The sequence below is a fragment of the Aegilops tauschii genome, chromosome 7 (genome assembly GCF_002575655.3).
Source record: "Aegilops tauschii subsp. strangulata cultivar AL8/78 chromosome 7, Aet v6.0, whole genome shotgun sequence".
Taxonomy (NCBI): domain Eukaryota; kingdom Viridiplantae; phylum Streptophyta; class Magnoliopsida; order Poales; family Poaceae; genus Aegilops; species Aegilops tauschii.
Genome location: NC_053041.3, coordinates 135,399,988 through 135,424,269, shown reverse-complemented (window position 1 = coordinate 135,424,269; position 24,282 = coordinate 135,399,988). Strand labels below are relative to the sequence as shown.

Here is a 24,282-nt window from a genome sequence, read left to right as displayed (position 1 = left end):
CCAATTTTGATCACGCACGAAAATTCGCAATATAAGGAACTCCATTTTGTGTAAAGTCAAAAGATATTTAAATTTGACCAAGTTTATAGGAAAAATACCATCATGTGCACACCCAATTAGTACTAGTATCATTTAGATTCTTCATTGAACATGTTTTTGTTTTGCGGGGGCTTCATTGAACATGTTTTCATAGTGTTTATTTTTTGTATTGTAGACATGGATATTAATTTTCTATAAAGGTGACCAATTTTAATATAGTTTGACTTGGGACAAAACTAAAATGAATTACATTGTGAAACAGGGGGAATAATACTTGATCCACTTGTTGCTGACATTGGCCTTGCTGCGTTGCATCAACTTTAATAAAGATTGTTGCGTGCATCAATTGATATAGAGGGCGGGGTTCCAACCTTCTTAGTGAAAAAGAAAAAAAAAATAACATTGTGAAACACCGGGAATAATACTTGATTCAGGATGTCGTATAAGCAACCTCTGAGACCGTGATATCTATATGACCTAACCACTGGTTCAGTTTCAGCGTGGTATAACCCATTAGCGCGCATCGTCATGTTGTCTGATCATTTCCAGTCCCAAATACACGGAGTTTGAACTGCACTTGGTAATAAAGAACATAATCAAATCATGTGCGTGTGCAGAGCTGTCGATCGATCGAGGCCTGCACGGCGGACGTGCCGAGGATACATGTGATATCTTCACTCGTCGTCTTCTATGTGGCTGGTCTCCAGGACATAATCCCTCATGAGCTTTATGTTGGCTTCATCAACCATCTGCCCATGCACAATGGAAGGCAAGAAATAAACATCAATGAATGGTCTCTTCTTGATGGTGATAATAATACTTCGGGGTGGAAAAAACCAACCTTGAACGATAGCTTCTTCAGGTTGTCCCACTCGAAATCATTCTTCATATAAGCCGATCGAACCTGCGGTCGCAGATGCATGAGCAAACCCTGGGCCAGACCAAAGTTCAGAAGATTGCCATTTCTAAATTGTTCTAGGTGCTTACCTCCAAAATCCTCATAGCTGTCACCATGGTGAAACAAAGGTAATGAGGTGTCAGTAAATTTGTCCAAGACTAATGTTCATCATGAGAAATGGTAAGCCGACAATCAAATGAAAACTAAAAGAGCACCAACACTTCACCACTGTAGTGCATGACAGTTAGTTCAGAACTGATACTTGTCTTAGATTAAGTTCTGATCAACAAAACAGGCATCATAAACCTGCTACGACACTCAATTCTTCAGCGATAAGCATGTACTCGGATAGGCAAAGGTTACCCCGTATATCATCCTAAATCTGGAAAAGGGGTAAGAAAAGTTACCTAATGCCTTGTGTCTTGGCGACTCGCGGATCAGGTTTTTGCAGAAACTATCAGCGTCGTTCACGGAGTTGCGGCTGGTGAACTCCTTGAGCTCAACATAGGCTTCTCGGTTGTAACTCTGACGGTAAAATTGTTCACAGGAAGATAAAAAGGACAGCTATTAGATGGCACCAAAACGTCCCTCAAACATACTCCCTCCGTTCGGAATTACTTGTCTCGGAAATGGATGTATCTAGAACTAAAATACGTCTAGATACATCCATTTCTGCGACAAGTAATTCCGAACGGAGGGAGTATAAAATAAATAAAGAATCAGGTACCCAACAGTATTATTAGGGTATGTTTATTTCTCTCAATGGGCTGCGAAAATCCTACTCTCAGTGGTGCTGTAATAATTTGTGCATCGAGTATAACAAATACGGTAGTGTTGTCTCAGTCCAAATCAAGTTGCAAAGAAAAAGAGTATCACTACTACTGAAGTATTGTGTTGCTTTTACTAAATCTAAGACTCTCAATGGAGATTATGAGAGGAATTAGAAGGTAGGTAACCTCAAGCTGTGCCAGCACAATCCTGACGGCCAGGTAATTGAAGAAGTTCAGCAGACTAATCGCCGCCTTTTTCTCTGGTGAGCCCTCTCCAAAGCCTGAAACATGTCACTGGCTCAGTCCACATCATTTGGCAAAAGCTATTTACAGTAGTATTGTTAGTGTTACAGTGAATGAATTAATTTGAGCATGCTTCGAACTCCTGACTGAGATTTGAAACCGATTTGCATATGTCGAACCATAAGATTTTCGTGGTTTTAGCACACGGAAGAACAGAAATTTGCTTGGTAATTGTTGAAATTTGTCTCTTTCACAACTACACGTGGCTACTCTGCTTTAGCTGCTACAGAAATATAATGGCCGAGCGGATCAATCCAATTGCTTTTCCCTCGGGGAACAGGGGGCTCGAGAATTGAAGATGAAGGCAAAGTAGTGCAGAATTACCGGGAACATACATCTTGTGGCACCGAGGCGGCGCCTCGAAGCTCACGAGCCGCCGCCGCCGCCTCCTCTCCGTCCCCCAGAACGCCTGTGCGGGTAGGTGTTGCCGGCGACGAGGGGCCACTCCGGCAGGGTGGGGCAGGACGGCGCAGCGAGAGGACACCATGGCGTCTGGAATGGTAACCAACGTGCGCCACGGGTTGCACCCAGCGGGAGATATTTGCATGCCAGGGTATTTTGGGTATTTGATGAGGAGAAGTCAAGTCTCTGCATTTCGGACTCAGATTTTTTTTTTAAAACCACCTCATATATTAATTAACCAACAGATTTGTTACAATCACTCATTACAAAATTCACCACACAGGCCGAAACATCATTAACAAGAATACCGTCTGACCTATTGTCAAAACTAAGCAATAAGATGAGCCACCACATTGACTGAACGGTTAATCTTTGAAATTTTGACCATAGGTAGCATCTTGTAGATACTCATTGCTTCCTTCTTCAAATCAAATGTCAAAACTTTCCTTTGCAAGAGACGTAGCAACAAGCACACAGTCAGTCTCTAAAATTATAGGATGTGGAGCGTAATACCTATATAGAGACCAGCAATGCAAGCCCGGAGTTCCGCTTCCTCCGCGCTTTTACAACGCCCAATGAAATCCCAAGAGGAAACAATGACATTTCCAAAGGAGACCCTAGCCACCACACCCACACTTGCAGCGCTAATGCTCTCCACAAAGCTTGCGTCGACATTTATCTTGATATAATCCGAAGGAGGGGGTTGCCAAGCCACCTGAGTTCCCAAGGTATTAGGAACTATCTTAGACCAGGAGCGGTACATTTACCTTTATTCTTCGAGTCCACCAGTGGATAGGAATGGCAAGCAACAAACAACGACCCGTAATTATCCACAAAATTAGCGGAGCCTGTGACGGATTCCTTCCCCTTACCAAAAATCAAATCATTTCTCAAATGTCAGGCTCTCCAAAAGATAAAGATAATTCTGTCACGCATCAGAGGACTCAATTGATCCAGAAGGACTCAGAATTTGTCTTAGTACTCCCTCCGTCCAAAAAAGTTTGTCATTCAAATGGAAATGCTAGATACATCTATTTGAGAAACAAGATGGAAGAAGTACCTGGCAAACTCTCTGTGGCCTACCTGACCGGACCTTCTCCCCTGCCTCCTCCTCAGGTAAGAATAAGATGTCGTTTTGCAAAAAAAAAGAATAAGGGTGTGTTTAGTTGCAGTTTGCTACAGTACCCCCATTGCATGTCCATTTCCAGCTAGCCTGGTTCTTCATATGCAGTAGATGCAACCTGTTTGGTTGCCTGCGTCGCATGAAGGGGCATTTACCCCCTGCTATTTGGTTGCCGTTTTTGTGCTTAGGGTGTGAGCAGATGCAAACTTAATCTGTTTGGTTGCAAACAACGTTTATGTTCTGCTCACCCCATTCAAATGTGGTGGCCTTACCACCACATGATCAGCACAACAGCAAGCACAACTGACAGCATATCAAAGAGGCAAGCACTGACAGCAAACAAAACAAGCAACCAAATGAGATCAAACAAAGCAAACAACGGAAATGACAGCAAACTACTTAGATTAACAGCAGGGGCATCCTCCTTCCCTGCTCCACGCCAGGGTGCTGCTCCTGGCCAAAATATTATCAAGTTCACAACATAAGTACCATAAGTTCTAGCGACAGACCATAACAAGTTCAACACTAACACCTTAGTTAACTACATTGCATGCTAAATGTTACCAACGCAGTTGTGCCTGGTGCAACGAAACCTGCACATGACCAAGGAGTCGTGGTTGTAGATTTGGACCTTCAGGGCGAGTCCTGAGATGCGCATAACGACGAGGTCGCCGGGGACGATCCGGTGGCGGCAGCAAAAGTAGTTCCAGCCCCGGCCAAGCACCATGTGCCCCTCGAAGTTCTGGACCTGCACCCAGAACGCGCACCGCTTGTTCGCCGACAGCCTGACCACGCGCGGGAGTCGCTTGATGACCAGCCACTCGTTCATCACCTCCACGTTCTTGCGAGGGATGACGAGCATGGCGAGGTCCTCGTTGTCCTTGATCTACTGGTAGAAGCGCAGCGGTTCCCGGGCCCCCTCCTCGTGGCCGGTCCTCGGAGATCGTCCCCTTGAACAAGAGGCAGACTCATGAAGGTGACCCTGCCAGGCAGGTCCACCCTCTTGAGCCACCTATTCGTGGGGATGAGATCCTCGGCGCCCTCAACTCCGGCCACCACCTGAGCTCCTCCACCCGCTACGTCCCAGTCACTATTCAATATCTTGTCAGGTAAGATGACAAGTATTAGAGGTGCTTGCAAAATGAACAACCACTGATCAGTGGCATTAGCTCTTCTGCAAATGCCACTGATCAGTTGCACTAGCACTACAGCAAATGGCACTGATCAGAGACATTTGCCCAAGAGAAAATGCCACTGATCAGTGCACAAACTCTTTGCCAAATGCCACTTATCAATGGCACTTGCTCTTGGGCAAATGCCACTGATCAGTGCCATTTGCTCTTCGGCAAGTGCCACTGATCAGTGCCATTTGTTATTGGGGACTTGCCCAACAGCAAGTGGCACTGATCAGTGGTAGTTGCCCATGAGCAAATTCCACTGATCAGTGGCATCTGCTTTTCTGCAACTGCCACTCATCAGTGCACTATCCTAAGCATGGAAACATCTAAAAATAGCACCCATGTGCACCCATGCACATTTGGCAGCATCCTAAAATGGTCCTACTACATGCACGTATAACAATCTAGAGCATGCAACACAAACCCTAGCTTGAACATGTATAACAATCTAGAGCATGCAACATGAACATCAACATGAACATGATCCTAGCTTGAACATGAACATGCCATTTGCATGAACACAGATCCTAGAAAGACCCTAGCATGAACACAGATCCTAGCAGAGCACACTAGCATTGGGGATTCTAGCATGAACACAGATCTTAGGAAAGCACTAGCAGAAGAACATTATCCTAGAACACACACTGTAGCAAACAAGAACAGATCGGTCGGATTCGATTCGATTGGGATCGCATCGAATCGGATCTACTCGAATCCTATCTAATCTTATCGAATCCACTAAGTACTAGCACATGCCTAAGAAAGAAACCCCTAATCTACATCTATGAGCAAGCATTGCGGATTCTTTGACTCACCGGAGCTTGCGCAGTCGCAGCGAACCAAGGTCGGGGTGAAAACCCCGGCGGGAAGGAGAGAGGTGGCGGAGCAGAGGAGGAGCCGGCCCTGGTGATGGCCGGCGGCATCGGCCCCGTGCTCATGGCCACGCCGGAGGTTGAGGAGGACTGCCCGCCGACAGGAGAAAACCCTTGGACATGGGTCAAGAAAACCCCCCTGCCCAATGGGGTCCCAAGAAGCAGCGGCTTCGTGGACGGCGTCGGCGCCGAGCCCACGACCACGAGGTCCGGAAACAGCAGCGGAGCAGGAACGGCCAGCACCGCATTGGCCGGCCCTCGTGGTGGCCGGCAGTAGATGGGGGACGGCGCTCGCAGCACCGACGCTAGGTCCCTGCCCGAGTTCTGGAGCCCGGCCACCCAGCACTCCTGGATGCTGGCGATGCGCTGGTCGACGGGGGTCAGAGAACGGCGCGACGGTGGGCGAGGCGGAGCCATCGGAGGAGAGGAGAGGGAGGGGCGGTGAGGCAGAGAGGAGCGGTGGGAACAGTGCGAGCGGGGCGGTGACAGGAGAGTGGGGGTGGAGTTATGAGACGTCCCCTCCATCTCCCGCGCTGCCCGAGGCGTGCAGCCTCCTCGCACGCGTGGCCGCGCCGAGCCAGGCTCGCGAGAAACTGCCGATTCGGCAGTTTTCGTCGGGCTCAGGCCTGCTTTAAGTTACGTACGGGCCACGAATCGCATGCAGCCCAACCAACCAAAAAGGCCATGCACATCCCGCACGGGCCTGGTTGGGCTGCATGCGGGCAACCAAACGCGCCCTAAGATGTCGTCGATTGATTTGCTTGGTGCTCGATGAAGTGCCACAGCAAGCGAAAGTAGCTCATTCGGGCTCAAATGCTCCCTGTGTGAACAGTAAAATCAAAAAAATAAAAAAATCTGATTTTTTTTGTGGCTTACGTTAGGAATTTTTTGTTGTGCATGCAACATTTTATCACGGAACCCCATTGGTGGAAGTCGTGAAAAAAACAAAATCAAAGCTCCAGAATGCGTTTGAAAGTAAAATTCCCAGAGCATCGATTTTATTTTTTTACCACGCCTTCCACCAATGTGATTTCGTGATTAATTTTTGCATACACTCCAAACATTCCTTGAATGTTTCCACACACAAAAAATCAAAATCTTTTAGATTTTTTTTCTATTTTTTCGAATTTACTGTCCACCCAGGAGCATTTGAGCCTGGGTGTAGAAACTTCACATCCGCAGGCGAAAGTAACTTTGTTGATTTCTATACCATGTTGCAGTGTTGCGAGAGGAGGTGAATGAGAACGTGTACAGGAAAAGTACTAGGAGAGTGTGTTGGCCATATTTCTGTTCCTGATCGGAAAGCTTAATGTTTGAGTTTGTAATATGACATTTTTTCGTTGAAAGATCAGCCACTAGCTCATTTATTTAGGAGTAATAATGCGCGTACGGCTATATTTTTATGGATTAAGACCATCTCCAATAAGATAATGTAGATGTAAAAATAATAGATTTTGACATCACTAGGGGGGGCATATGGAATTTTGTTATGGATTAAGCACATGGGATGACACCAGGGAAGGAGTTGAAATCAGAAGGCGTTTTTTTTTTTTTTGCATTAGGGCTATATCTCGCCCGCAGCAAGAGGGAAGCAAACGTCTCGCCTCCGGCGATTAGTGCGCCCTCGCCTTAGTAGGCCGGCGCATCAAAGCGACTATAGAAAGGTTCTGTAACCGGTTCGGGCCGGTTTTATAACTTTTCATATGGTTTTTTCTTATTTTTATTTCTACCTGATTTCTTACTGATTTTTTTCACAAGTTTTCTTTTTCCCTTTTTTTTTGCTTTACCAAATACATGTCTACAATTTTTGTTACACATTTTCATTTTTTTGTATACGCATGTAACATTTTTCTGATACGCATTGAATATTTTTAAATACATGATGGACATTTTTTCAAATAAAATTATTAATTTTTCTAAATAAATGGTAATCATTTTCAAATACACATTGAACTTTTTTTGAATGGTATGAAACATATTCTTTATAATATGCGAACATTTTTTACATTATATTAACATCTTTTTTTAAATAAGTTATGGACATATTTTTTAAATGTGTGAATAGTTTTTTCAAATGTCACATAGATTTTTTGAATGGTATAAACATTTTTTTTACTTACACAAACATTTTTTACATTGCATAATTTTTTTAAAGAATGTCATGATCATTTCTTGAAAAGGAAGAATTTTTCTTTTTTTTAATGTCACAAACATATTTTAAAGCTCGATTTGCATCATTGTGCTCAATAAAAGGAATGAGAGAACCCCCCATAGAAAAATATTGGAAAGGAAAAATACTTCTAACATGAATCTGTTCCCATGCAACAACCAAGAATTCTTGACGGTATCTAGCTTGAACAACTTGTTCTTCCTAAATACCTTGATTCAAGGACAAAGACTTTCCTACTGCTATCATATAATATTCATCTCTATTTGGTGATAGATAAACCACCTGTCTTTTTTTTGCTTTCTAAGCAGATATTTCATAAAATGGACTCTCTAAGGATCCCCACGAGTGATCAATTTTCACATGAATTGCTAAGGATCCAGTAAGTCCAACACTGGTTCCTTCAGACGTGTCAATTGGACAAATATGCCCATAGTGACTCGGATGAATAGCTCGGCTCTGAAAAACTTGCGGTTCTCCCGGTCAACCCTTCATGACCTAAACAACTCACATTTCGCTCATGAACAATTTGTGTCAATGGATTCATTTGATCAAAAACTTGAGATAACGGGTATGTGCCAAAAAAGGTCTCATAAGTAGTTATTAATAAAATTGAAGTTGAAGTTGGAGTTACCAAAGTTTGGGTGGTCAGTTTCGTTTGACGTATGAATACTCTACGAATAGTTTTTTGAACTGCATGTTGTAAACGACCTAGAGCCAATCCAAATTGATCTTGGTAGGATTTGTTTTTTCAGATTACGCGGACAATTTTTTTACATTGTATTAACATATTTTGTAAATGTCACAAACGTAAAATGTCATGAATTTCTTTCTAATGCTACCAATACTTTTCAGAATGTCATGAACATTTTATATGTGCGACAAATGCTTTTATAGATTTAGGAAATGAATTACTGAAATATATGTATTTAGAATATTACAAAATTATTAAAAAAACAAAGAACATGGCGACAGGTCCTGTTGAGTCGGCTCACTAGAGGTTGCGTTGAGGTGAGCACATACTCGGTCTTGCAATAGGCGAGACAAAGTGTTGTCCCGGTTTTGTGGGAGACGTGGAATGTAGTCCGTATGTTTAGTCTATATAGGCTTTCTACCGTAAGATTATCTTCTTGTACTAGCGCATAATTGTGCACCCTTAATGTTAGGCATATCAACTACGTGCATACAAATTATCAATATGCAGACAGTTTTTTTTTGTGAGATAATATGCAGAAAGTTGACCGCTCTAAGCATCGCTAGGTGTACATGAAGTTAAAATAAAATAACTGTTCATGAATTTAAATAATGTTCGCCAATTTCAAAAGTGTACATGAAGTTAAAACAAATAAAATGATCTGACTAAAAACAACCTGACAAAACATCGTTAGGAGGGTAGAAGGTTTTGTTTCTGCGATCATGATGAATCAATTCAACACCTATTTCTAGACTGCCCACTAGCCAGACTACTTTGGCGCACAGAGAATATGCCCTTCAATATCAGTCCGACAAATAACATAGACATTCTATTTGGGACATGGCTAAATGGGGTAGAGCGTAAACTAGCAGCGCATATTCAAGTCACAGTGTGTGCATTACTTTGGGCAATATGGAACTGACAAAATGTCGTTATGTTTAACAGACAAAAAATTACATGTTTTTGCTGGTTGTATACAGAGCAACTTCATGGATCTGTACGTGGTCGTTACTCAGCGGTGCGGAAGTCAATGAGCATATGGCTTATGGCTGCAACCGTTGATAGATGATAGCACGGGATACTTACAACCGATTTGGATGACGGTCCAACAATAGGATATGTGTATAGGCATCTAGTCTTATTTGTGCCGGTTGTGACCTTGTTCATCTTTTTTGTATCTCTTTTCGTCATTTTGTACCGCACCTCATACTTGTTGGAGACTTCGTTTAATAATATGTATGTATGCACGTATCATTGCGATGTAGAGGCCGAAGATTTTACTCCTTTCTAAAAAAGCTAAAGCTAAGAAAAAAGAATTGCCCAGCTAATTACACAAAATAGGGCGAAAACCATCATAACATGCCCACCGATGACATTACTAGCTGGTCTGGCTACCCACAAGACCCACACACGTCATTGAAGAAAGAAACACCGTCAGGGTTGCCCATAGACTGTCATCGTGACACTTCTCCCCAAGCAAGTGACTTCGATTTCATTGTGTCCAACCAACAGACACACGAGAACCCTGCCGGACATGCCAAACAGTTGGCCAGACGTCGTCACAAGGCAGCCAGCCGAAGCCCCCACCGGTCGCCCGCATTCTTCGATTCGCCACATTGTCATCTTCTGCTTGTTCCCTTCTCGCATCAGCCAAAGATGACACAATCCAGCCATGTCAACTCGATCTTCATCTCATTTTTGTCTTTCTATGGATGGTGACATCGCGGTCAACCTCGGCGTCTCCAGCTCTGGCTCGATTTGTGACTCCCCTCCAAGGTCAACCGCGTTGCCTTCGGTTCCATTTTAGCCGGTCGCCGTTGTCTCGGGCGTGGTGGCTGAACCCATTAAAGCTCAGGGTACGAGATGCTTTCGTATGTGCGCTCCGCAAATACTTCCTCCACTAGGGTTTATTAGCCCCTCACGTATTTTATGTTAAATTTTGATCATAAATTTGATTGGCAAAATAAAAGATATATGCCACATAAAAAAATTGTGAGAACATTTTTCAATCTATTCATTTTCAATCATGACAGTACAATAAACACCAAAATAATGAAAATTACATCCAAATTCGTAGATCACCTAGTGACGACTACAAGAATGGCCCCATTGAAAACTTTTTTCGAAAACGAATCAAACAACATAATTTTATGATATACTATAACTTACCTTTTCCTGATCAAATCTATGATGAAATTTTGATCCAAAATATGAGGCGACCATTAAATCAGAACCAAGTAGGATTTTCTTGACAAGTAGGATTATTTTTATGCGTATTGGGTTTTCCTTTTTCTTTTTGAGAAATCTTTATGCGTACTGGCGACTTATTTCGAAATCACTAATTAAGGAGTACTCGTTGCAAAGAACACTCCATCTTCCCAGGTCACGACAAGTGGCGCCCATGCAGCGCGCCATTTGTCGCAACCTGGGAGTTTTCCTTTTTTTTCATAGATTCGTTTATTCAAAACGTTTTATCTCTTAAACCGTGCGTCCAAATCTTAAATCGTTTCCACCCTCGCGTCGAGATCTTCAAAACTAGATCCCATGTTGATAGGTTTTGATGAACTTTCTTTTCACGAAAAAACCTGACGAAAAACCAAACCGGGAGCACGGTTTTTTCCCTTTCCGAAAGAGGCACGCCCGTACCTCTCGCGAAATCACAACCGTGCCTCTCGTGAAAGCAAAACCGTGACTCTCGTGGAAAGAAAAAAAACAGAAAATGTGTTTTTTCCCTTTCTGAAAAAGGCACGCCCGTGACTCTCGCGAAAGCACAACCGTGCCTCTGGCAAAAGCAAAACCGTGACTCTCGCGAAAGAAAAAAAAACAGAAAACGCATATTTTTTCCCTTTCCAAGAGGCACGGCCGTGACTCTCGCAAAAGCACAACCGTTCCTCTCGTGGAAGCAAAACCGTGACTCTCGCAAGAAAACGCGTTTTGTTTTTTCCTTTCCGAGAGGCACGGCCGTGACTCTCACGAAAGCACAACCGTGCCTCTCGCGGAAGTAAAACCGTGACTCTCGCGAAAAAAAAGAAAACGCGTTTTTTTCGTTTTCGAAAGGCACGGCCGTGACTCTCGCAAAAGCACAACCGTGCCTCTCGCGGAAGCAAAACCGTGACTCTCGCAAAAGAAAAAAAAACAGAAAACGCGTTTTGTTTTTGCCTTTCCGAGAGGCACGGCCGTGACTCTCACGAAACACAACCGTGCCTCTCGCGGAAGTAAAACCGTGACTCTCGCGAAAGAAAAAAAAACAGAAAACACGTTTTTTTCGTTTCCGAAAGGCACGGCCGTGACTCTCGCTAAAGCACAACCGTGCCTCTCGCGAAAAAAACGTGACTTTTCACGAAAGAAAGAAAAAAGTAAACGCGTTTTTTCGCGCAAAAATTTTTTTTGGTCGAAACGCTAAGGAAGACCGGGGAAAAACCAAAACGTCAGAAAAAACCGGAAAAAAAACCGTTTACAAAGCCGAAAACGCGTGCGAAAAAATAAAAAAAACAAAATCTGAAGGGAGCATCCAGAGCGCGACACGTGGCGAATGGCTGAGAGCGCGCCAAGTGGCGCTGATCATTGCGAGGCTCCCGAAGAAGCGCTCGTTAACTAGTTGCTCCCGACTCATTTGGACCATAATTACAGTCACAAAGAAAGCCCGAGAGATGATTGGAAAGCCCAGACGAGATGGGCCAAAATGCGCCCATAAACGAACAAAAGATCCCATTCCATCCCGACATTTGGCATCACACTCAAAACCCTCGTCTTTGTGGGCTGTGGGCTGTGGCACCGCCCGACCGCCGGCTCCGATCATGGCCGGCGACGGCGACCTCGCCTCCCGATGCCTCCGCCAGCAAGTCGCCCTCGCCTCCGACCACGACTTCGCGTTCCAACTCCAGCTCAACGAGGCCATCCAAGCTTCCCTCCGCGTCCCAACTCCCAATCGGCCCTCTTCCAGCGCCGCCGCCGCCGCCGCCACCGCACCCTGCTCTTGCCGCTTATGTCAACCCGCCCCTGCGCTCTGGTCCTCCGAAGCTGCATTCGCTGAAATCGCGCGCCAAGAGAAGAACCGCCGCGACGCCCATGCCTTCCGCGGCGCCCACGCCCAGGCAAACACCTCTGCCCGCGTTGTCTCCCGCGGCGCCCTCTTGGCGCGCGAGCTCGCCGACACTCCAGATCGCCGACGGGCCCACGGCGGAGACCACTTCGAGCGACCTCTGGATCCAAGCCGCACCCCTCTCTTCCGCGTCTTCTACAAGGGGTTGTCGAACAAGGAGGGCGCGGGGAGGTGGGGCGTCCCGGACCCCCGCGACGCGGTGCTCGCGGTGGCCGTGTACGATCCCCGGGGGAAGGTGATGCGCACCACACAGAAGCGCGTGGAAAGTTTTGAGGGCGGGCGCATGGAGCTCGAGGTGCTGGCGCTCATGGAAGGCATCCACGCTGCGCTCGAGCTGGGGATCCGATGCGTCAACATTGTCTCCGACTTCAAGGCGCTGCACAAATATGTATGCCTTAATGAAACCTCTAGATCTGTGCATATGTCGTCTATCTTAATGCATTATTACTTCTTTCAAGGTAAGTAGATGTTTATTTGAAGGGCTTGAAATTACAGGTCCATATAGTCAGAGGATCTGCTTCTATAAGGTTGCTGTCGCAGTATACATGTTTGGTATTCATGTTTAGTGTACTCGACAGTTTCTCCGCGACTGCGATGTCTTACTAGAAATGTCACATAAGTGGAAATGTTAAATATAATGGATGATTTGTCTGATGGATAAGTCTGTGTACTAGGGTCGTTGTGGGGCTGCAGCACATGGTCCTTGTGGCAGTTAGGATAGAGTTCCTGACCATCAAGGACTATCAGTTAGGATAGCATCTTAGACTGGCATCTTAGACTAGCATCTTGGACTGGCATCTTAGCAGCATCTCAGCATATGCTTGGCTGGCTAGCAGCCTATAAGTATGTAACCCCAACCCCTCAGGTTGGCATGGCATTGTGTGAGAAATAAACCAACGAAAATTGTCCCAACTCTCCTAGTGTCATCCACAATTATCAATGCTCAGGTTCAAAGGTCTAACAAGTGGTATCAGAGCCAGGTTATCTTGTACCCTGAGCATTTCCTGTGAGCAGCCTAAGTCGGTAGCAGCAGCTGCTCCGTCTGTCTCTGGTTACCTTCCTCCCTCCGAACTGTCGAGCAGCAGTTCGTCTTCAACAGCCTCGTCTTCACGCAACAGCCCCCCTGCAGCAAGCCATGTCTGCAGGTCGCTCTCAGCACACGGCTACCTCGAGCATACGGCGTCGGCAGGAGGCCGAGCGCGCCGTGGCAGAGGAGCGTGAGCGAGCAGCTGTAGCAGCAGCTGCTGCGGCAGCAAGGGTGTCGAGGCTGGCTGCAGCAGAGCTGGCAACAGCCAGAGCGGAGGTAGAAGCAGCCAGGGCGGAGGTAGAAGCAGCAGCAGCAGCAGACGCAGCACGTGAGGCTACGTCGGATGCCAAGGTACTCCGCGGCGGCTCCGGCAGCTCCAACAGCTCCGCGCCTGCGGACGCAGACCGCGCCAAAGTGGCGCAAGAGCGGACAGCGCAGTGGGCAGCCGAGCACGCCCGCGCTCCGGGTGGAGGTGCGCACCGCGACGGCGGCTGCAACGACCAGGACCGCGGCCTCTACGTGGTCCGGACTGTGGTCAGGGATGTTGGTCCCAGTGCTGGGTGGCCTACCCTCACTAAAACCAACTACGTCGAGTGGGCCGGGATTATGAAGGTCAGGCTCCAGGTGCGGCGCATGTGGGAGGCAGTCCAGGACAACAACGTCGACCACCAAGAGGACCGACGGGCGCTGGACGCCCTCATCGCCGCAGTCCCGCCCGAGATGCAGTTCTCGCTTTCCAGCAAGCGGACTGCCAAGGAAGCTTGGGACGCCATCGCCGCGGCACGCATCGGCAGCGACCGTGCTCGCAAGTCCACTCTGCAGGCACTTCGTAAGGAGTGGGAGAGCCTGGCTTTCAAGCCAGGTGAGGACGTTGATGACTTTGCTCTCCGTCTCAACACTCTGCTGTCTCAACACTCTGCTGCAGAAGTTGGTGAAGTTTGGTGATGCCACCTACACCGAGGAGAGAGCTGTCGAGAAGCTTTTTCGGTGCATCCCCGAGAAGTACAAGCAGATGGCTCGGTCGATCGAGTCTTTGCTGGACCTCTCCACGATGACAATCGAGGAGGCGATAGGTCGCCTCAAGGTCGTCGACACCGACGAGCCACAGCCTTCCTCGGGGCCCATCACCACCGGCGGGAAGCTGCTCCTAGCTCGGGAGCCGTGGGATGCCAGCCTTGGTGACAGGAAGAAGGGGGAGCCTTCTTCCATGACGGGCGGCCGCAAGCGTGGCAAGTAGCGTAAGACGCGAAGAGGCCCCCCGGGCAGGGCACAAGGACGTGCCGAAGGTGACGCCCGCGGAGGCGCCAAGGACGGCGCCGCTGGCAAGCCCAAGCCGGCACAAGACAACAGTTGCCACAACCGTGGCCGGTTTGGCCATTGGGCCAATGAGTGTCGGCAACCACGACAAGGCCAGGCTCCCGTCGCACAGGCGAAGGAGGAAGAGACGGCTCTGTTCATGGCTCATGCAAGCATTGAGCTATCCTCAGCGACACCAGTCGCAAAAAGCTCTCATCCACCTCGACGAGCCAAAAGCGCACGCTCTTCTCGGCGATGGCTCCGGGAAGGACAAGACTACGGGGTGGTGCCTCGACACCGGCGCCACCCACCACATGACCGGTCGAAGGGAATTCTTCGCCGAGCTCGACTCTGATGCGCGAGGCTCCGTCAAGTTTGGGGATGCCTCCGCTGTGGAAATTAAGGGCGTCGGCTCCGTCATCTTCACCACCAAGACGGGAGAGCACCGGCTGCTCACCGGTGTCTACTACATCCCCGCGCTAAGGAACTCCATCATCAGCTTGGGACAGCTGGATGAGAATGGCTCACGCGTGCTGATTGAGCATGGGGTTCTACGCATCTGGGATCGCCAGGGTCGCCTTCTCGCCAAGGTACCCAGAGGTGGAAATCGACTTTACGTCCTTGATGTGCAGGTGGCACAACCGGTCTGTCTCGCTGTCCGTCGGGACGACGAGGCGTGGCAATGGCATGAGCGCTTTGGGCACCTTCATTTTGAGGCCCTGAAGCGTCTAAGTGCCAAGGAGATGGTACGAGGCCTGCCATGCCTCGACCATGTGGAGCAGTTCTGCGACATCTGCGTACTGACGAAGCAGAGATGACTCCCCTTTCCCCAACAGGCGAGTTTTCGGGCCAATGAGCAGCTGGAGCTCGTGCACGGAGACTTGTGCGGCCCGGTGACGCCAGCCACACCAGGAGGTCGACGCTACTTCCTGCTGCTCGTCGACGATCTCTCTCGCTACATGTGGGCGATGATTCTCGGCAGCAAGGGAGAAGCGGCGGACGCCATCAGGCGCGCGCAGGTTGGTGTGGAGGCGGAGAGCGGCCGCAAATTGCGCGTGTTGCGCACTGACAACGGCGGTGAATTCACGGCGGCTGAATTCGCGTCGTACTGCGCCGATGAGGGCATCCAGCGCCACTACTCCGCGCCGTGCAGCCCGCAGCAAAACGGAGTCGTCAAGCGGCGCAACCAGACGGTTGTGGGGATGGCTCGGGCTCTCCTCAAGCAGAGAGGGATGCCGGCTGTTTTCTGGGGAGAGGCGGTGCTGACGGCCGTCTACATCCTCAACCGCTCGCCTACAAAGGCACTCGACGGCAGGACACCGTACGAGGCCTGGCATGGGCGGAAGCCGGCGGTCTCCCATTTGCGGGTCTTTGGCTGTCTTGCGTTCGCTAAGGAGCTCGGCCACATCGGCAAGCTCGACGACAGGAGCACTCCGGGAGTCTTCATCGGCTACGCGGAGGGCTCAAAGGCCTACCGCATCCTCGACCCAAAGACACAGCGTGTGCGCACGGCGCGAGACGTCGTGTTCAACGAAGGGCGAGGGTGGCAATGGGACAAGGCGGTGGACGACGGCTCGACGCCGACGTATGACGACTTCATTGTCGAGTACGCCCACTTCAAGGAAGCCGGGGGAGCAAGCAGCTCCTCTTCGCCGGGCACATCTACCCCGGCCCCCAAAACTACATCGACTCCGGTGCCTGCTACGCCGACGGCACCACAACTGGCGACGCCGCATACTCCAGCCCCGGCAGTCACCACTCCGGGTTCGTCTTCATCAGCACCAGCTCACGCAGAGCACAACCCGATGAAGTTCGCTTCCCCGCTCACTCACGACGAGGAGCGGGTCGACGCGTATTATGGAGGCGAACAGCTGCGGTATCGCATGATGGATGATCTACTCGGCGACCAGCCGGTGCCGGGACTGATGGCACGTGACCTGGAGGCGCAGCTACAACTTGCGTGTGAGGACGGCGAACCACGGTCCTTTGCAGAGGCCGAGAGAGATGCGGCATGGCGCGCCGCGATGCAGTTGGAGATGGATGCGGTCGAGCAAAACAGCACCTGGGAGCTCGCTGACCTCCCTCGTGGTCACCACGCAATCACCCTTAAGTGGGTGTTCAAGCTGAAGAGGGATGGAGCCGGCGCCATCATCAAGCACAAGGCTCGCCTGGTGGCCCGAGGCTTCTTGCAGCAGGAAGGAGTCGACTTCGACGACGCCTTCGCCCCCGTGGCACGGATGGAGTCCGTGCGACTTCTCCTTGCGCTGGCTGCCCAGGAGGGCTGGCATGTCCATCACATGGATGTCAAGTCGGCATTCCTCAACGGTGACTTGAAGGAGGAAGTCTACGTGCATCAGCCACCGGGTTTTGCGATTCCCGGCCAGGAGGGTAAGGTGCTCCGCCTGCGCAAGGCCCTCTATGGCCTACGGCAGGCACCTAGGGCGTGGAACGCCAAGCTGGACTCCACGCTAAAGAAGATGGGCTTCGAGCAAAGCCCGCATGAGGCTGCCGTCTACCGACGGGGCAGTGGAGGAAATGCCTTGCTGGTGGGCGTCTATGTTGACGACTTGGTGATCACCGGCACCAAAGATGCAGAAGTGGCGGCGTTCAAGGAAGACATGAAGGCGACCTTCCACATGAGTGATCTGGGGCTCCTCTCCTTCTATCTAGGGATTGAGGTGCACCAGGACCACTCCGGGATCGCGCTTCGACAGTCCTCCTACGCCAAGCGCATCGTTGAGCTAGCTGGGCTCACCGACTGCCATCCAGCTCTCACTCCAATGGAGGAGAGGCTGAAACTGAGCCGTGACAGCACGACGAAGGAAGTGGATGCTACGCAGTACCGACGCCTTGTGGGGAGCCTTCGCTACCTCACCCACACACAGCCGGACTTGGCATTCTCCGTCGGCTATGTCAGTCGGTTCATGGAGCGACCGACGTCGGAACACCAGCAGGCAGTGAAGAGGATCGTCCGCTACATAGCAGGGACCCTCGACCACGGTCTCCACTACCCTAGGTGTCCGGGGGCGGCACACTTCGTCGGGTACAGCGACAGCGACCACGCCGGCGACATCGACACCAGCAAGAGCACGAGCGGGATCCTCTTCTTCCTCGGCAAGTGTCTCGTGAGCTGGCAATCAGTCAAGCAGCAGGTGGTGGCCCTGTCCAGCTGTGAGGCTGAGTACATCGCGGCCTCCACCGCCTGCACTCAGGCGCTCTGGCTCGCTTGACTGCTTGGTGATCTTCTCATTCAAGACACCAGAACGGTGCAGCTCCTGGTGGACAGCAAGTCCGCCCTGGCCCTGGCAAAGAACCCCGTGTTCCACGAACGGAGCAAGCACATCCGACTGAGGTATCACTTCGTCCGCAGCTGTGTGGAAGAAGGGAGCATCGAGGCGAGCTACATTAACACCACAGATCAGCTCGCAGACCTGCTCACCAAGCCTCTTGGGAGGGTCAAGTTCCTCGAACTTTGCTCCAGGATTGGGATGATTCAACTCTCCCACAAGACGACGTACAAGACTTAGGGGGAGAATGATGGATAAGTCTGTGTACTAGGGTCGTTGTGGGGCTGCAGCACATGGTCCTTGTGGCAGTTAGGATAGAGTTCCTGACCATCAAGGACTGTCATTTAGGATAGCATCTTAGACTGGCATCTTAGACTAGCATCTTGGACTGGCATCTTAGCAGCATCTCAGCATATGCTTGGCTGGCTAGCAGCCTATAAGTATGTAACCCCAACCCCTCAGGTTGGCATGGCATTGTGTGAGAAATAAACCAACGAAAATTGTCCCAACTCTCCTAGTGTCATCCACAACTATCAGTGCTCAGGTTCAAAGGTCTAACATTGTCGATATGGAGATTTCGGTGTTTATTTGCAATGTTCAAGGAATTCTAGACTGCTAGAGTTATATAAAGAGATGATTAAATCATCACATAGTCCCATCTCTAGCTAAATGTAGGCGAAACATAAATTTGTAGCACTATTTCAATGCTCATTATAATTAGTTGTACAAACATTCAGTTCCACTATCTGCTGTTCTTTCTTATCGCACTGCAAGAAAAGTAGAAGTAACCAATCAGTTTTGTGTGAAATTTTCTTAGTGCAGGTGCTTCTCTATTGATCATTCGTCTTTCCAACATTGTTTGGTGCACATGTTCTTTTTTGTATTATCATGTTCATACAAAATTGTTACTAGTACTCGAGTTCATGTTTCATGCTTACTAGGTCAAGACTAACATGGGACATCTGTAGGAAGGGAATTTTGGTTCTAAGTTCGGTGTAGAAGTACTTGCTCACTCGCATTCTACAATTTGCGTACAGGAGGAGATACTTGATGTACATGTAAACTAGCAAGCTGGTCCTCACATTAAAGCAGTTAGATTCATTGTGCATTACCATATGTGGTGTTTCCTTTTTCTCAAGGCTGTTAGCTTGCTTTCTTTGATTGTAGCCTATTTTACTGATTATTATACAATATTTTATATGTTTCGTGTGACTTTGCATCGACTTTCAAAATTGTAGAAAGATCGTAGCTGGAAATCATCTTGAGAAAACATCATTAAAGTTACTGTATGAAAATTTTCATTTCGTCAATACACCGATCTTCCATTAATTTTAGCTATAAGAACTTTCCTAAAAGCTAGTCTCCTGTCATTAGCTTTATTTCTTCTTTACTTGTGTTATTCGTGCATTGTTCTTTGTCAATAGTCAACTAAGCACAAGTCAAGATCAGCTCAATATGTACCATGTTGAAGACTGATGGCATGCAAGTAGGCGTCATCCAGCATGCAAGACCATACGAAGTCTTCTCTTCTGTAGCTTTGACTTATCCACTGCTCCATGAATGATGCAGAACTTAAAAAGATTCAGTGCGATGCATCTTTGAGTAGCATGACATTATGCCTGAGAAGCGTTCCACTATACTACCCCCCCCCCCCCCCCCCCCCCCCACATCATAGGTCTCTTCATCAACAGAGGAACCTACCTCATAGGCACACAAAATTAGGGGAAGTTTATGTATATTGTAGATCTCTTTGCTTATCGTTCATCAACCCCTCTGCATGCATATGATCTCAGTTGAGTTACTTTTGTAGAAATTGAGTTTGCTTCTAGACGTTAAGAGTGCAACTTGACCTGGTATGCTAATATTCATCATTATCTAAGATTTTTTTTATTGAAGCGCACATCGTATTATCTAATAAATATGTGTTGTAATAATAGTTTAGTTGATGAAGAGGTGTCTTTGTGTCATACCTACGCAGTTCAAGTCCTAGGACCAGTTTCTTTGCAAATATTTCGTCAACAGCAATGCTCCTATATAATTTTCTGTAAAAATAAATGAGATCACCATCAGTTGTGGTTTATATGTTTGTCATCCTATTACTGTGTTACACAATTAGCTTATAGGACTTTTGTGCCTGCCAAATTTATGAACCCATGGGAGTCTTCAAGGAATTCTTATTTGAGGTTAGGCATATTGAAAGAAACAAAACATTGTTTCCTTGCATTCTCTTCTTAATTATGCAAAATTACTATGATGCATCCGTATATCTTTAGAACAGTTACTCTTGTTTGTGATCATATAGGATTGCACTGTCACTTCTATCCTATTCGTGTACATTTTCTGTTTCTATCCAAAGAGACGCCAGAAATGCACCTACGTTTAGAAATGCTCTGACATTTCGCATGAGACTGCAAGCAAATGATACTACAAGTACAAGGAGAGATCAGTGTGCAACATCCACTGTGTAAGCTTGACTAAAGTGCTACGTGTCTAACGTCCAACCTTGGTATAAGCTGGATACACATGAGTTTGGTAAAGCTGTTGTCTTGTGACCATGAGGTCACGGGTTCAAGTCCTGGAAACAGCCTCTTGCAGAAATGTAGGGAAAGGCTGCGTACAATAGACCCAAAGTGGTCGGACCCTGCGCAAACGGGAGCTACATGCACCGGGTTGCCCTTTTACACATGAGTTTGGTTATCGACTGATATTCTGATTACATAGCATATTAATGCAAGAATTTTAGTCTCAAGACATTCATGATTTTGAGATCCAACCTTTGACTAGATTGTAGATCACCCCCCACTAAGGGTAAAGCCCGATGACAGTTCAAGTATCTTGCTTTAGTTTGAATCTTGAGCCTTAAATTGTAATTTCGGATCCATTCTTGTATCCTACCATGCTTGTTATAAGTAATATCTGTAGTGCTAGCTCGAACCTTGAGCTTCAAACTCTAGTCCTATTTATTTTTCTTGTCTAAAACCACCTTCGGCATTAATTCAAATTCATCTCCTGTTTCTGTAAACAAATGCGTTTAAAGAAAAATAAAACGTTATCACTTTAAGGGACAAAAGTGCTAAGCATGTTAGCCAGCAGAGATCTTGCATTGTTTGAGTTTGTAATCCATCTGAAACTAACAGTTTTGCCAAGAACCATTGGAAATTGGATAGCATACTTGCGCAGATCACATAGTGCTAGGGCCTTTTATGTTTGCTTCACCGGATTCCAAACTGAGTATGCCACGCATACCAATTATGGACTCCCTTTGTATATAGTATAAAATTTGTTGCCAATATATTTGAAAAATCTCAAACAAGATTTATATTCGATTTAATATCATTAATGTAGTCTAATCAATCAAAGTTGTTATAATCTTGACCTACCTGTAGTCTTTTCTCATCTTTCCCGTTAATTAAGAGTTTTCAGTTCTTTATATCAAACATGGTAGCTACGTGCAGGTTATTCACTTATCCTAGCAGTTATTTACCATCTCACACTGATTGTGTATTCTACAATCAGGATAGTTAAACTTACCAATCACTTTAGGCCATAGTACACACTTGTTTTCTGCCAGTTTTGATTATTTTGCTTCTCGTTTCCTCCTTTTTGGTATGCATGCTTTTTTTGATGTGGATTTCAGCTAGCAATGTCCCGTCAAGAAATTCTTGGAATAAGCCTAGTATCTACTCCCTCCGTCCCAAAATAAGTGTCTTGAGCTTAGTACAAATTTGTACTAGAGTTAGTACAAAGTTGAGACACTTATTTTGGGACGGAGGGAGTAGTAAACAAGAGGAGCAGCCTTACTACAATTTACGTCACCTATGCGAGTACTTGTGTCTGCTTTGCATGGACCCTTTTTCCTCCATCTTTTCATCTCTGTGCGATGTGTCTTTTTATAGGACACTACATTACTCTTTGTATTTCCTGTCGTCAGGTTGCTGAACACAAGCTCCAACAGGACATATATATTCAGTTGTTGTAGAAGATTAGTTTGAGCTGTTTTTTTCTATTACTGATATCTTATTAATCTGAACAATTGTTTTTATTGCGTTAACTATGTAATAGATAGATTTAATGGTCAAGTGATTGAATTCATTTGAACTGCACTGATCTTATTACGTTGTCATATTCATCCAGATGCTTGGAACCTGGCGTCAGACAAAGAATAAGATTGAAGATATGGTAAATGAGGCTCTTTCACTGATGAGGAAATTCAAGCAATGTGAATTCTCACTTATTCCTCGAGGCCAAGTCGGTTATGCAACAAAATTAGCAACAGAGTTGGTAGGTACCAAGAAGAGAGAGACCTGCGCCATCTGTTTGGAAGACACTGATCTTTCTAAGATTTACGCAGTTGAAGGTTGTGCACATCGGTTTTGCTTCTCCTGCATGAAAGAGCATGTGAAAATTAAGCTACTTGGTGGAACTCTCCCAGCTTGTCCACAAGATGGTTGCACTACCAAACTAACCATGAAGGATTCAAAGATATTCCTGTCGCCACAACTGTTAGAGATCATGGTGCAACGTATCAGGGAAGGACAAATCCCTCCTACTCAGAAGATCTATTGCCCGTACTCCAAGTGTTCAGCCTTGATGTCTTTGAGAGAAGTGATAAGCTCATGGGCCTTAATGTACACTGTTGCTGGAGGTCCAACGTTGAGAAAGTGTATCAAATGCAAGGGTTTGTTCTGCATCAGCTGTAAGGTCCCATGGCATGCTGGGATGAGTTGCTGTGACTACAAGAGAAAGTATCCTCATGTTCGTCCAGAAGATGCCAAGCTGCAGAACCTTGCACAGCAGCGGTCGTGGCGCAAGTGTGTCAAATGCAACCACATGATTGAACTCGCAGAGGGTTGCTACCATATAACTTGCGTGTAAGTATTTACTTCTGGCTGTGCCATTCTCATACACATCTTTACTATGTTCAGTGACTTTATATGTCTTCTGTGTGCTAATGCTCATTCTGGACCTGGAGCCTCAAGACTTGTTTCCTGTTAACCTTTGCTGGATCTGTTCCCGCTTCTTGCAGGTGCGGCTATGAATTTTGCTACACCTGTGGGAAAGAATGGAAGGACAAGAAGGCGACTTGCTCCTGCCGGCTGTGGGATGAACACAATATAATCCATGATCGAGGAGGACGGCGGTGATCACATTACTGACGATTACGAGGATGATAATCTTTTGAATGTCGGACAAGGCCTTGAGAGCTGTGATTATAACCTGGATTATGGTCGGTGTGATGGAGGGGTTCATTGCCATGACTATGGTCTACTAGTAGAATGCCCGTGCGTTGCCACGGGCTTTTATTTTAGGTTTTTTAGTTACACCTATGAATACAATGCATATTAAATTTCACACATATAGATTTTTACTTAATTGCGCATATAATTTATATCATATTTCATATGTATAGAAAAGATAGGCTGCAACAACTAATTTTTTCTTTTAAAATCCACTTCACTTCAAATGTAACTTGATGATGTATACATAAAGAGCAATGTTCCACATATAATATAAACTAAGATATACTTGATGCACTTAAGTATTCCTGTACAAGGTTAGGAATGTTGTTTTTAGCTCATTTGCATGGTACTTCGGCAAGTATAATAAAAATTTATTTCTCAACTCATAACCATCCCGCACAAGCAATATATATAATCAATATGAAGATTTAGTTGAGTTAACGTATACCTATATATAATCTACATTTTTATCAATAAATCACTCAACATCTTCTTTCTCCACCAACTATCTCCACAACCCCGGTCCATGTTTGCCACCTCAATTAGTAACAGATCCGGCTCCCAATCTCTCCTTCCACCTCCATCAACACACACTTTGAATTTCAAACATGTAACGATGAACTTCTGCTATATTTCACACCAAAGCGCTCTCTCTCTCTCTCCAACTTCTAGCATGTGTACGCAGAGTACCTGCCATGAAATGAAAATTTTCTACGTTTTCCTAAGAAAATGTAAACTACCAGCTCTGATTGAAAGGCCAATGTGTGAGGATGAAACTGCTAGATGATAGGAAAATGGATCTGAGACAATGGCTTATTAACCATATTGTATCAGTGGAAGACTGGAAGGTAAACCTACAGCCGTGCAAGGCATGGACTGACAGA

General features: G+C 46.9%; 2 protein-coding genes across 2 annotated transcripts; one reads left to right on the top strand and one right to left on the bottom strand.

The window, feature by feature from the left end:
* Positions 1-446: 446 nt before the first annotated feature.
* LOC109746767 (chaperonin-like RBCX protein 1, chloroplastic) lies at positions 447-2,576 on the bottom strand. The gene is made up of 6 exons (XM_020305875.4): positions 2,335-2,576; positions 1,894-1,988; positions 1,345-1,462; positions 1,027-1,043; positions 881-943; positions 447-788 (listed from the first exon to the last, which is right to left on the bottom strand). Exons 1-6 carry the CDS (start codon positions 2,555-2,557, stop codon positions 714-716), a joined length of 591 nt encoding a protein of 196 aa, XP_020161464.1. The 5' UTR covers positions 2,558-2,576; the 3' UTR covers positions 447-713.
* A 9,407-nt stretch (positions 2,577-11,983) lies between these two features.
* On the top strand, positions 11,984-23,693 carry LOC109746778 (E3 ubiquitin-protein ligase RSL1). The gene is made up of 3 exons (XM_020305884.4): positions 11,984-12,936; positions 22,293-23,029; positions 23,185-23,693. Exons 1-3 carry the CDS (start codon positions 12,097-12,099, stop codon positions 23,300-23,302), a joined length of 1,695 nt encoding a protein of 564 aa, XP_020161473.2. The 5' UTR covers positions 11,984-12,096; the 3' UTR covers positions 23,303-23,693.
* The last annotated feature ends 589 nt before the right edge of the window (positions 23,694-24,282 follow it).

Coding starts and splice junctions, on each gene's coding strand:
- LOC109746767 (XM_020305875.4), bottom strand. CDS start 2,557: ATGCAAATATCTCCCGCTGGGTGCAACCCGTGGCGCACGTTGGTTACC. Junction 1,463..1,893: donor TTGTGCTGGCACAGCTTGAG/GTTACCTACCTT, acceptor TTTTACCGTCAG/AGTTACAACCGAGAAGCCTA. Junction 789..880: donor TGAAGAAGCTATCGTTCAAG/GTTGGTTTTTTC, acceptor GTGCATGGGCAG/ATGGTTGATGAAGCCAACAT.
- LOC109746778 (XM_020305884.4), top strand. CDS start 12,097: ATGATTGGAAAGCCCAGACGAGATGGGCCAAAATGCGCCCATAAACGA. Junction 12,937..22,292: donor TCAAGGCGCTGCACAAATAT/GTATGCCTTAAT, acceptor ATATTCATCCAG/ATGCTTGGAACCTGGCGTCA. Junction 23,030..23,184: donor TGCTACCATATAACTTGCGT/GTAAGTATTTAC, acceptor CGCTTCTTGCAG/GTGCGGCTATGAATTTTGCT.